Source organism: Lampetra planeri, chromosome 38, assembly GCF_965212315.1.
Source record: "Lampetra planeri chromosome 38, kcLamPlan1.2.h2, whole genome shotgun sequence".
Taxonomy (NCBI): Eukaryota; Metazoa; Chordata; class Hyperoartia; order Petromyzontiformes; family Petromyzontidae; genus Lampetra; species Lampetra planeri.
The window spans coordinates 10,382,668-10,396,235 of record NC_136144.1 but is presented as its reverse complement, the minus strand read 5'-3'; the positions used below and the strand labels follow the sequence as shown (position 1 = coordinate 10,396,235).

Here is a 13,568-nt window from a genome sequence, read left to right as displayed (position 1 = left end):
ACTAAAACACTTACCTCTGTGCACTAAACTAACAGCTACATGTGCGAAACTAAACAATGCTGCTAAATATATATATACACGATATAGGTTCATATTGAAGAAGCAGAGAAGCATATATTTCCAACTAGCATTGCCCGAGCATGTGTATGGGACTTAATTGTGCCGTGCCCTTGCCTAAGGATTCGGCATTAAGTGCAATGACGTCATCATCGCGTCATTTAACTCTGGGGTGACGTCACTGTGGAAGCCACATGCATGTCTTAAGGGACAATGTCACGTGGTAGGGGTTTAAATATAAACCATTGAAAACCAAACTTCCGGATGATTCTACTAATAAAAGGCGAGTCACTCTTCGGGAAGATTTTGCCTCCTATTGCTTTGTATCGGACATTTTTCAAAATGTCAAGGGCAAAATGTTGTGACGGACGACACTTGGGCATTATACTGTGTAGGTAGATTGAGCAAAATAAATCGGGAATAATAAATCACCAAGCAGACAACACCAGTCTCAGCAAGCAAGATTCATTCCTCAAAGCTTCTTGGAATTGGACAGTATCCTCACATATGCATGTGTGAAATGTGCAGGAGATATCATTGGGCCCTCTCTAACTGGGCTCGATCAGCTCCTGCAGATGCCATATGGCTGTGGGGAACAGAACATGATCAACTTTGCACCAGGCATCTACATCCGGAGATATATGGAAGTTACCCAACAGATTACTCAAGAGATTATCGAAAAGTCTTTGACTTATATGACATCAGGTAAGTTTACATGCTTTTTTGCAGCTGACAAAAATGCATTTTTGGTAATTCCATGCGAAATAAATAATTAATATACTTTACCAAACCCAATTTCAATGACATTTCGGGCAGAAATCTGTATTTGGAAAAGAAAGCAACCAAAACTGTTTACGGAAATCCAACCTCCCATTACTCAGATATAAGTAATGGGAGTTGACCTGACATCTTGACTTAGTGTGTGTCTATGTTGAACTTCTTTTGCACCGTACGTAGCCAACCATTCTAATTGGAGGTGCAGGGAAAGGACAACAAACTAAACACACAAAGCACTTGGTGACCACCCAGGTGTTGTAACTTGCCTCATAGCCGATGTAAAAAGGTGAGACAGGTGTAATTTTAAATGTCTTGGAAGATATCTATGGTTTCAACTTATGCATAAAAATGAGAAATCGAGGACAAAACCTCTTGGTAAGTGCTGTTGTAGTTAGTGGTGAGATCTCTGAAATCAGTCCGAATCATCCCTTCCCACCTGAATATGTGAGGAAAATGATTGTAACTCCAAAAGTATTGGAGTGTACACTTCCAAATTGTCAGGGATTTTTGCCAGGTATGCGTAGCATGATAGGTTACATTACGAATAACCCAGGTTACATAAAGTTAATCATGCCTAGGTCATATATACACCAGACTTGCCTCTCTTTGCCAACTACAAGGGAAGTTACAATACCTGCAAGGTTGCCAAGTGGTCTTATTGGGTCAAACTTCGATGACATATATCTGGGGATTAAGCAAATTATTTAGTGAAAGTGGTGCAGAAGCACACGTACCAAACAAAAACTCAACACATTTACCAATGACACTGGCCTGAAAAGACGAAAATATTTAATCGGTGACATTTTTGGCAATGGCCCTTCATATCATATAGCAAGCAAGTTTCAAAATCAATGAATTGTTTTAACCATATTTTTGATTGACTAGAATTTTGGCGGCCCATGACCGCCTTGATCTGGCTATCTGGCTCCTGTGTAGGACTTCTCGGCGCTTTGCGCCTCACCCATCGCCCTCCCCCCCCCCCAATGTGTGCAGATACTGCTGACTATTGTATGTAGGGTGTGTAGGCATATTTTTCTACAAAAGACATTTCTTTTCTTGGGGGGGAGAGAGTGAAAAACATTTTGAGGGGGGCGGGGGTCGACAATTTTTGGAACCCTGTTGGATCAACTTTTTACCCCCACATCTGGGGGGGGGGGTTCCACCTTCTATAACATTTTGATTCATGCCTTCTTAAAGGCTCTTATAAATTAATTGACGAACAAACGGAAGGCCGAGCTTTTATAATACATGTAGCATGGAATTACCCTTCTTTATTTTTTGTTACATTACTTATAAATGCACCGTGTGAGTTCGTGTGTGGAAATGTCCATATCTAAACAGTATCTGATATTGATAATGGGGCATATGAAATAAATGTATTTGAATAGAATGTATATTTTATAACAGCCCTGTATTCCAAAGTCCAAAATGCATTGCACATTGTTATTTCATTGAATGGAGAGCTGTAAATGTTTCAACACCGACTAAAAGAGTATGGTTTTTCTCCACTTGAATGTAAGATGCATTGTATTAACATAAATGTATGTAAATCATACCAGACTACATCACTCATGGTATCATTATGTGCACAGGCTACCAGCAAGAGCTCAACTACAGGAGATACGATGGTTCCTTCAGTGCTTTTGGGAATTCGGATCAACAAGGCAGTACATGGTAAAGCTTTGCCGCAATCATGCGTCTGTGACTGATTATGAGTGCATGGAATGGTTTAAGACCATGCATTTTCAGTTATCTGTCAATTTCACAACTGCTAATGGGAGGAAAATAAACCAAAATTGTGGAGTCCCAGTAAAGTTGTATATGTAGTGGTTTAACGCGCCAAGGGGGGTAAGTGTAAACACGTGTGGGCTGGGAACAGTGGGGTCGTACCGGGACAGGGTGGTGTTGCTGGGGGACAACGGAGGAGACAGAGACGGCCCGTTTGGCAATTAGGGATGCAGGGCAGTGATTGGCCGGTTGTTGTTGTCAGGGACAGGGTGGCGCCGCTAAGTCTGGGAATGGGGACAGGTGGCGCCAGGGGCTGGGGGCGCGGGGCGTTAGGGGGGACGCCAACTAATTAATTGGGAATTAATGAAGAGGGGGATAAATAGGGGAGCGTCAGAGCAAGACGGGGAGTTGTGCTGGGAACTGGACGGAGTCGGTCGGAGCGGAAAAAGAAGCGTAGAGTAGCAGTGGAGAAGAAGTGTAGGGTAGCAGTGGAGTAGAAGAAGAAGTGTAGAGTAGCAGTGGAGTGGAAGAAAAAGTATAGGGTAGCAGTAGAGACGGAGAAGCTGAATGAAAGAGACAGTCGGAGTGAGACGGAGAAGCCGAGAGAGAGCGACGGCTCGAGTGGGACGAAGAAGCAGAGAAGGGAGTCGGGAGAGACGGAGAGAGAGAGGGAGGAACGGAGCGAGCGAGGCCGGCGGAGCGCGGCGAGCGAGTGAAGAACGCGCTAAAGGATGGTGGCGAAATGTGCTGTGTTGGACAAAATAAAGTGATGGCAGAAAAGGAAGAAGTTGTCCGCGTAAAGTTCAGCACTACATATATACTACAGTACTGTCAACAGCAAGGGTTGTCAAATCAAAGTATCTGGATCTACACAAATCAACAGTGGCCATCATGGGGTCTGGGAAGAAATCCGTATACAAAGAAGTGAGGGCAGGTGGTGATGGCTTTAATGGCATGGCTGTGATGACCTCCTGACCTTGCTAAATATGTCAGATATTAAGAAAATTGGAAATTAACTGACGCAGATCTGATGCTTTTTTAAGATCTACTGGATTTAGATTTATGGATCCGTATCCCTAAATTCTGTAAAATGTTCTTTGATCGAGACCACTAAACTACTCTCTGTATGCGGGAGAGGGCAGGGAGGTGTTGGGGCAGCAGAAGGGTATTTAGATATGCCGTGCATGCAGATTATGAGCCGCTCGAGAAAGTAAAATGATCCCTAGATGTTGTGGTCATTTTCAAATACATGTATACAGGCTTTGTGTTAATATTCGTTTGTTGTGTCATCTAACATAATTGCCCTTAAGGCATTGACAAGATTTTAAATTTTACATTTTTTATTGTAATTATTTTTATTGTAATTCTTCTTAATAATATATTAGTTTTTTACTTGTCCGTTCTTATATATATGTCATTGTTCCTTGCTTTAGAGATAAGTTCAGAAATGCCTAATGAGCTTGACACAACATTCCATATTCCTAAGATTATAAGATGCTCCTGTATGGAGTTAGTATGTTTTCCCCCTTTTTTTCTGGAAGACTTTGCAGTTTTTTTCCTGGATTTTTCTGTTTGCGCATAGTCACTTTAAGATGTTTTCTTGTTCATGTTTTTTGTTTGTTGCGGTTGCACCCGATTCAATATACCAAATAAATGAAACTGAAACTGAGCTAAACAAAACAATATATACAGCGCAACCGGTGTTGGCCAACTAATATCCCGATGCTAAAACTTTACCTGCAAATTACTCAATCGAGATGACAGCAACATCGTCCCCTACTGCAAAATGTGGTAGGACCCTCCTGAAAAATAATTAAGACTCAGGAATTTCCTGGGTAAACAAGTGGAAAAGTCGAGGCCACGAAATGAGTTATCTCTTTACATTTGGTATGCTGTGCTGTGTGTGCACATTGTCTGGCGTGTTCGTCGTGCATGTGTCGAGCCCTGTGTTTTTTGTGTCCTGCTGCGTTCCCAGGTTGACAGCCTTCGTGTTGAGGACGCTCCTGCAGGCACAGCATTACATCACCGTGGATGTGAACGTGATCTCCGAAGCACGCACTTTCCTGTTGAACAACTTATTATCCACAGGGCAGTTTGAGGAGCGTGGCTACGTTATTCACAAGGAGCTGCAGGGTGGTTCAGCGAGCCACATCAGCTTGACAGCCTACACTCTGCTCGCCTTCCTCGAGGACGCCACGGTAGGCAGACTAGAAACCCAGAACAGTTTTGGCCAAACACCCAAAGTGGAATTATGTAAACATGTATGTATGTTGAACTTCTTTTGCATCGTACGTAGTCAAACCGTGCTAATCGCAGGTGCGAGGGAAGGACAACAAACTAAACACAAAAGGCATTTCTAAGGAAAGTGGTTTTCAATTTAGAATGCTGAATATGGGATTGATTAGTAGATTTGTTTTACATGCGTTGACACAATGTGATCACCTGCTGAAATAAAAATACGAATACATTGTACATATGGATGTTGAACTTCTTTCGCACCTTACGTAGCCAACCGTGTTAATCGGAGGTGCATTGTCTCAAATTGAGGGTCTAAAAAATTGAGTGTCTCAAACTGAGTGAGACAATTCTGGCATTAAGAGCATGACTGTATAGACACAAATATAGAGTTGCACTCAGACGGACACTGATATCTAGGTACAGGTATGAAGTGAAGAATAATAATCAGTCAAAACGGTGACATACGGAGACTCACAGACGTGCCATCGACAAACTCATACTCAGTTTCCTGATGTAAAAAAACCCCATTGTGATCATTCTGGTGTGTGGACTTTACAGACTGACTCTTCAACAATCGCACCAGCTGTGCACTTCCTGGAGGCCAACGTGAGTGGGGGTGGTGTGGCGGCCAGCCTGCCTTTGGCGCTCACTACCTATGCCCTCGCCCTTGCCAACAGCAGTCGGGCTAGCGCTGCCCTGGATCTGCTCAATGTTCATAAAAAATTTACAGGTGAGGCACCAGGGATGCTTTCGTAGTGTAATTTAAACATGCGTTTGCAGTAGCAGTAAGGTGATATGAAACTAATTTATTCACAAATGTGTTGTGCTAGAGGCTAGGTTTTGTTTAGCCTTTTACAATATCTGCTTAACGTCATTAAAGTAAAAAAGCTATTGGCCTTCTCAGATGTTGATGGGTGGTCTGCACAACAATCTGATAGATACCTGTTGCTTTGTTTCAGATGATGGACTGATATACTGGTCAGATTCAGCATCAGGTCAAGCTTCCTATTACTGGCAACCAACAGCAATCACCATCGAGACCACAGCCTATGCCCTCCTGGCTCATCTGCGTCTGGGAAAGATCGCAGATGCAATTCCCATCATGAATTGGTTGAGTCAGCAAAGGAACCACCTGGGAGGATATGCATCCACACAGGTAACAGATCTGTCGTGAGAAATGTCCCTTCATCGCATTCACTGAAAGGGACATGTAAGTAAGCATGTCAATGCACTGCTACATGAGGGCCATTTTCACCATGCTGGTTGCCCATGACTAGGGGTCAGCATGCGGCTCTTTAAGGACTACTTTGTGACCTTATTGACATTACATTGTGGCTCTTAAAATATTGAGATTTTTTTAACGAAATTCGAAAAAATGGTTCTTCTTGTTATTTTGGTTGCAGACCCCTGCCCATGACCAATCACCCAGAATGCACACGGTCTCATCAGATATCAGAAGCTAAGCAGAGTTGAGCCAGCCATAATGCTTGGATAGGTGACCATCATGTATTAAAGACAAATGTATTCGGAGTTGTGGGCAACAGAGAGCAGTGCAGCAAAGTACATTGTTGTTCTCTACTACAGCCACTTTCACCATCTGTAACTGACCAGCGTGGTGAAGTATGGTCAAATATATCTCGTCTCGCAAAGCTGTGGGGAGGCCCTTTTCAACTTGTCATGCATGGTGGTCACACCTTGCAGGCTAAAACTCTGCTTAACTTCCTACATCTCATGAGATCGGCCAGGTGTTTTTGTCTTAGGTACCTAAAGTAATATGCATTAATACAATTAAAATAACTTACCTATGGGCTACTACAGAGGTATAGATTCCAGGGTTGAAATAAGTATTTGTTTTGATTTGATTCAAAGAAGTGTGATATATGTATTAATTAATAATACATTAAGATCAGGTGATTGTGATCTTAAAGTTGGTCCAGGACTGGATTTGGAGCCGGTGGAGGTATCGCGTATCAGTGTAATATTTAGTCATGAATATTCAAATCATTTACAAAATTCTCAGTAACTTACTCAAGCTGTTTCACATTTGAAAGTCGCAGTTTTTGTAGATTTATTTTCAATTACTTGTAAAGTTAATATGAGTCAAAAGAGACACTTTTATATCTATCTAAAATTTAAGATTTGTATTGCACATTGGCTGATATATCAACAATTCACTTATTGTATCCTGGTTACTTGAATAATTGTATGCTTTTAAAACATTGCAGCATATGTTTTGTTTATATATTTAAATGTTGTAGCCAAGGATAATTTGTTCACATTTGAATTGATGTGCATGACAGCGATGACGATTTTGGGTTTCAGGACACAATTGTGGCGCTGCAGGCTCTGTCCGAGTACTCTGTCTATTCGTTCGGAACTTTAGAAGGGAAAGCGAAAATCTTAACATCAGAACGTAGCGTCGAAGTTCAGCTCTCCGGCATGAATGCCTTGGACAAACACGTCGAAAAGGTACTGCACTCCTGCAAGCCCGGAAAGCCCGGCATCCTCAGTACATTGTTTTACTGGCAAATAATTTGGCTCTTAGGTTTTTTCGGTAAAGTCACGTAGGTAAAAGTAAATAATAAAAATAAAAATAAAAGAAATAATAATAGAAATAAAAAATAAAAATTATAAATCACGACGTATCGGAGGCAACACAAGTCTCCGTCATCAGGTGGGACCGTCACAGCTAGATTTACTGTAGCCAGTGTGGCAAAATTCCAAGAGACGAGCTCTTTCATGTCTTAATACTATTATTTTTATTATTTATTTTTACCTACGTGACTTTACCGAAAAAACCTAAGAGTATGAATCCTTGCAGTCACGAAAGCTTCAAATCTATAAATAATTTGGCCTGGCATTCCTGGAACATCTTAGTTATACGATTCAGGATAGGGCATCGACATCTCAGGAGAATTGGTCCTCGTTTATCTTAGCCCCCCTGTGCATCTACACCAGTGTTCTTCACTAATTTTCAGAGGGGGGGCCACTTTCGCCGATAAGACTTCATCAGTCTGAGGGCCGCCACACATTTGAAACCATTGGGGTTTGACAGCACGATTATGGGGCGGTGTTTTCACATTTGTGTATTGTCGGAGGCCACACATCAAGGCCTTGCAGTGATGAACACTGCTCTACGAATCGCTCCCTTGCCCACTAGATTTGTACAAATCCTTTCGTCTTTTTTCTCAGGACTAGTCTCGTGATTATCTCCAAACGCGTGATCTTTTCCCCCTTTCCCTCTAATATTTATTGTTTTATTTATAAGTGGCATTTTTCAATGGACAGTGACGATTTTGAAAGCTATTTGAGGTAGACGTCCTATCCACTGTTCGAGTAGATCTGGGCCCGAAGCATATTGCACACAGTGACGTGCAATAGACTATTCTCATTTTATAGCTACATGGCAGTAATGATAAGCGCACTGTGTTTTATCCACTTTTACGATTTTACTTGGCACCGCTCCAAGTCTGCAACACACCGGTGATGTTAGTTTATCTACGTTTTGAACTGCTCACTCAGTAGAATTCAGATGATCTCTTACTTCACATCCTGCTATCCATGAGACCAAATAGATCTACGATTATTCTGGTTATCCATAGAGCTCCCAGGACTTGAAGAAACATTTAAAGCTGATTTATTAATCTCAACATTGACATAAATCAGCAAGGCAGTGAGGAAACCTGTAAAACCTTTTGAAGCCAAACTAATTGGGGACTTGAAGCCAGGCTAATTGAACGAACACCAATAATGGATTCTACCTCTCTGTTGTTGACGAATGTGAGGTTTTTATTTTATTCATTAACATTGCAAGTTTATGTGGGTTATCTGTACCTGATGCAGGTAAGACATTGCCAGGGATAAATGTCCTTATTCCTGACTACATATCCCACTCCGTTGCTACTGTACTTTAGTTTAGTAACACTATGCATAACTCTTTAGAATATCCACGATCTTAAATATAATTTTAAGATATATGCCTTTTTTATTCCAACAGATTCCTACTTCCTCAAACATAAATGTGAAGTTGTCTGCGTTTGGGAAAGGGACCATTATTGGCCAGGTACGGTTTTTATATAATTTACTGCTTAAAGCAGTTTATTGTTCCTTGAAATATCAACTATATCAGGGCTCTACGACACATTCGGACACTTTTGAGTCGTGACATAGCCACCATGGTGGCGTGTAGCATATTATCAACAAGGTTTTATTATTGCAACTCACTACTCTACGGGACGTCTGACAAAAGCATTTGCAAGCTACAGCGTGTACAACTTTTTTTGGCACGTGTCATGACGGGTACTGTGAGGTCCGACCATGTCCGTCCAGTGCTCGCTGAGTTGCATTGGCTTCCAGTTACTGAACGAATACATTAAAGTTGCACTCATTACACACAAAGTGTTTGCCACAAATGAACCACAACACCTTGCTGATCTCATCAAGGAGCATTAACCATCATGCAATATCCGGTCATCCTCGCAGCGGCTTTTGGGTAGCCATCGAACAAAGACGGTCACTGCAGCTCGCGCTTTCAGATGCGCTTCTGCGGCCATCTGGAATGCTCTTCCGATATGAGGAAACGACTAGATTCAGTGATGAAGCCATTCAATTGATTTGTCTCAGAGTTGGTGAATGCGAGATGCACTGCCTTCAAATTTATATTTAGGGCAATGTGAAATCTGTACTCGTGCAGAGCAGAGATGAACAGAAACACACATAGATTAGGAAACACAGAAACAGATGGATGCTCACGATGAAAAATATGCCAACACAGATACAAACCCGTGAACAGAAAGACAAAGACTGATAGACGCATTGGCTATCAGAGGGACAGACAAGGACATCATCATTAGCATAGAGATTGCAAGCTCGAGTCTGATTGTGACATGGGCAAGAAACAAGAGACGTACACAGCGAGCACAATTGTGGCAGACAAACTTCAAAAACAAACATGCTGCAAGATATTTTGGAAACAACGATACAAACGTGAAAACTTGTTGTCTTACATTTTTCATAAATGTCAGAATGTGTTTTTTGTCCACGTTTATAAACACGGTATTTAACGCTCACACGCGTTACTTGGATTGTCTGTGCCTCCACAGCTGAATGTTTTCTACAATGTGCGCGACGCCCCGGGACTTCGCAGAGCCCGATCAGCGGCCCCCGAATATGTGCTGGCTTTGGACTTCAACGATACCAGTGCCAGTGGTACCATTGGAGAGAAGGTGTATCTGACGGCATGTGCAAAGTACGTTGCGGGCACAGCCCGTGAGGCCGAGGAGCCTTTCCATACACTGAATAATGCTTGCGTCGTTCTAAAATGTTCATTATGTCTTCTTATCTGAACGGAATTTATATAGCACCTTTACCAAGGTGCTTTGCAAATAATTAATAACGGTATAATGACATGAATGTAATGGGGAAGATGATTTTTTCTTGCTGTGGTTGTCCCACCTGATGGCGATTGTTTGTGTTGCGATCGAAATGTCGTGATCTAAGAATCAAAGAGTGAGATGAATGAAATCGATGAGAGAAAGCAATGGGGTAAATCTGTGATGTGTGAATTCGGTAAAAGCGAAATTGATGACAGTAAATGATGAATGAATGGGGAATGAGTGACAGCCATATAATGATACAGTGACAGAATACGCGGGTGATGTTTCTACACAAGACAATAATGCAAGGCATCGGGCCCAAGCCATTTGCATGCCCATCATTGTGTGGATTGCCGGCTGCGCGAGCTCGCACGGTGCACATTAAACAGGCAAAAACGTCAGCGGCGTAACGTGCTTTGAAATGGGCCTTGCTGCAAGGGATGCCAATGGAAGGCCTTGTCCAATTCGTCCCATCCTTCTTAGCACGGCACCTTAGACCCCTTCGGCCTGTGGTCCCCGCTGTAATTACGGCGCAGCCTCCTGCCAACACTCGATAGCCGCGACCGCTGCCCAACAACGTCTTTCGTGCCCATCTCTTGTCGCTCCAGGTGGATGGGCGAGGGCCCCTCCGGCATGGTTCTCATGGAGGTGAACCTGCTCAGTGGCTTTCACGTGGCTGACAATCTGTTCACCCTCAACGAAATCCTCAAACTGGTGGAGGTCTCACCGGGAAAGGTCTACCTCTACTTTGTGAACGTACGTGATGTTTTCTTCGCACGTTCCTATCGTTTGTGAAGTGTCCACCTTGACTGCATGTAAGCTTGGAACCCGTGGTTTTTGGATGTGAGATACATTTCAAGATATACTTTTGTTCACATACTCTTAGTTTTTTTCGGTAAAGTCATGTGTTTCTCATTTTCTTTTCAGCTAAATGACAGCCCAACGTGTGTAGAAATTACACAATACCGAGTGTCTTCAGTTGCAAAAGCGAAGGAAGGAGTGGTTGCTATTAGTGACTACTATGAACCAAGTAAGTACATTCTTTTCGTGCAGTAAAATTACAATATTTGTTCATGGTAGTTAGGCAGATAGAAAAATTATTTTAGTGAAAACACAAGTTTTCTTTCCTCTCAAATCCTTACATCCATTTAAAGCATATAAACCTGTGGTGAAATATCTGCCGGTCCGTCATTTGCGTTGAGCACACACAACAAAGTGCACAACACATCCTGACGTAGCCGAAGGCAGGAGGCTCTTTGTTCATGGTCTGCGTGAATTGTCTGCGTGAATTGTCGCTGTGGCCACATTTATGTGTTCGTTTGTTTCTCAACCCGCTTGTCCTGGTGAGGGTTGCGCCGGCAGCGTGTTGAGTCGGGCGGTCCAGACCTCCCTTTCCCAAACGACAGACTCCAGCACTACTACACTATATACACTACACTATACACCACTACATAATACACTAGACTATGCACTACTACACTACAGCAGCGTGTTGAGTAGTGGCGGTCCAGACCTCCCTTTCCCTGGCGACACACTCCAGCACTACTACACTATACACTACACTATACACCACTACATAATATACTAGACTATAAACTACTACACTACAGCAGTATGTTGAGTAGTGGCGGTCCAGACCTCCCTTTCCCTGGCGACAGACCCTAGCTCTTCCTGGGGAATTCCTAGGCGTTCCCAGGCCAGCCAAGCGACATTTGCACAATCTGCGAATGGATATATGCAGCCCTTGAGACAATCCAATCCACTTCGAGATTCTGACGAAGATAGGCACATTCTGGACGATTTGCTCATAGTCTGCATCTGTGAGCTACAACAATAGGCAAGTTTTGAAATACTTTTGGAACCATGTTATTTCCCGACTTCCACTCAGAAACACCTCGTCTACTTATTCTGCATAGGACTTTCAAACTGTAATGACATCACGACCCAAAGTCAAAGTGGGAGCATGCTTGCTTAAACGTTGGAATTTTACGCAGTGCATTTTTATCATTCGTGATGCGTTAAATATGCATCAACCTACTCGGCATAAACAACACAAAAGCACGACTGGTAATGCCCACTTGTTACTTTGGCTGTGCCTTCGCTTAGTGTTACGTACAGTATTACGTGTTTCAATGCGAGTTAGTTTGGTGTTATTGTTACGGGGTACTTTTTGTGGTTGACAGCGTGGCCGAGTGTGACTCTTCTCTTTCCTTTCCCAAAAAAACACAGCGACAAGAGTGGAGGAAGTGTACAGATCCAAACGACTCTCTGAGATGGACCTTTGCGCTCTGTGCGGCCCAGACTGCATCAAATGCAAGAGCAATGTTCCAAGTCCATCTAGCAGGGTGACCTTATCTCCAGCCTTGTGGGTCCTGCTGTTTGTTGCCTTTATTCTGTTCCAGCAGGAACTATAGAGCGCGGCCTTGTAACCAAAGACCTCAATTATACTGGCTCACATTCCTGTCTTCTGTGCTCACCTCCCAGTGGTACATTCAATTTTTGGTGCACTTAATCTTGATTCAAATATAAATGTATGTATGTCAGAGAGGTAATGTATCTGGACGAGAACGGTAAGATTTTAGATGTCTCTAATCTTGATTTTAAATGTCTCCACTCAGTCCTTGATCCCATTTCTACTCTTTTAAAAATGTCTCGAACATCTCGCAGCTCATGAAAACCAGGGGTGCAATTCATGTAAAGGTAAACATATCCATAGGGGGATTTCTACCATCAGTAAACTTTTTGCCATATATTTTGTTGTTGTTGTTCATGAGCTGCCTGAAGTGCCAATTCTGTCATGTGAAATTGACAGCGCGAGTTAAGGACATGGCAAAGAATTTCCACCACATTGTTATGATGTCATTGAACAGTCTCCGCCAATGGACAGAGCCAATGAATCATACTCTGATCTGTTTTATCATACGTGTACACACGTCAACAGGTGTGTGTGTGCGCTTCAGTGGAATGGGTTGGCAACGACGATAACCTTCCTAAATAATCCAGCATTCATTTTGTTGGAACAACATAACCGTGGACCAGTTTCTACTTGAGTTTCATCAGCAGGCTTGTGACCTTTTAAACCAATGCTATTGTGTCGTCTGTTTGCTATGATTCACATCGGAAAAGTACAATGTGGGACACCAATAATTTTTTTATTATCACGATTGACTTTGGATACCAATCTCAGACTGTGTTGATCTTGATCATGTGCCTCTTGGCCTTTGAAGTATCTTACGATATTCTGATTTGCAAAGTAGTGTTTGACTTTAATACAGTAATTGCTCGTGGCTGTATTTATCATGTCAATAATGGAATAAAAAATGTGTACACAAGCTTACTTTTTTCCACAAATTGTACCTGCAAATAAATATTGCACTTTGATTCACGAAAGTA

The 13,568-nt window shown here is 42.4% G+C and overlaps 1 protein-coding gene across 2 annotated transcripts in view; it reads left to right on the top strand.

The window, feature by feature from the left end:
• Positions 1-13,568, top strand: part of LOC144731294 (CD109 antigen-like) — a 48,477-nt gene extending 34,909 nt beyond the window's left edge. For both annotated transcript variants that reach the window (XM_078612348.1, XM_078612347.1), the window contains 11 exons: positions 586-762; positions 2,427-2,508; positions 4,538-4,760; positions 5,359-5,530; positions 5,760-5,956; positions 7,123-7,269; positions 8,798-8,863; positions 9,903-10,048; positions 10,784-10,931; positions 11,103-11,205; positions 12,405-13,568. In XM_078612348.1, coding sequence (XP_078468474.1) covers positions 586-762; positions 2,427-2,508; positions 4,538-4,760; positions 5,359-5,530; positions 5,760-5,956; positions 7,123-7,269; positions 8,798-8,863; positions 9,903-10,048; positions 10,784-10,931; positions 11,103-11,205; positions 12,405-12,589 — 1,646 coding nt within the window. In that variant the 3' untranslated portion in view covers positions 12,590-13,568. The remainder of the gene's footprint in view (positions 1-585; positions 763-2,426; positions 2,509-4,537; positions 4,761-5,358; positions 5,531-5,759; positions 5,957-7,122; positions 7,270-8,797; positions 8,864-9,902; positions 10,049-10,783; positions 10,932-11,102; positions 11,206-12,404) is intronic.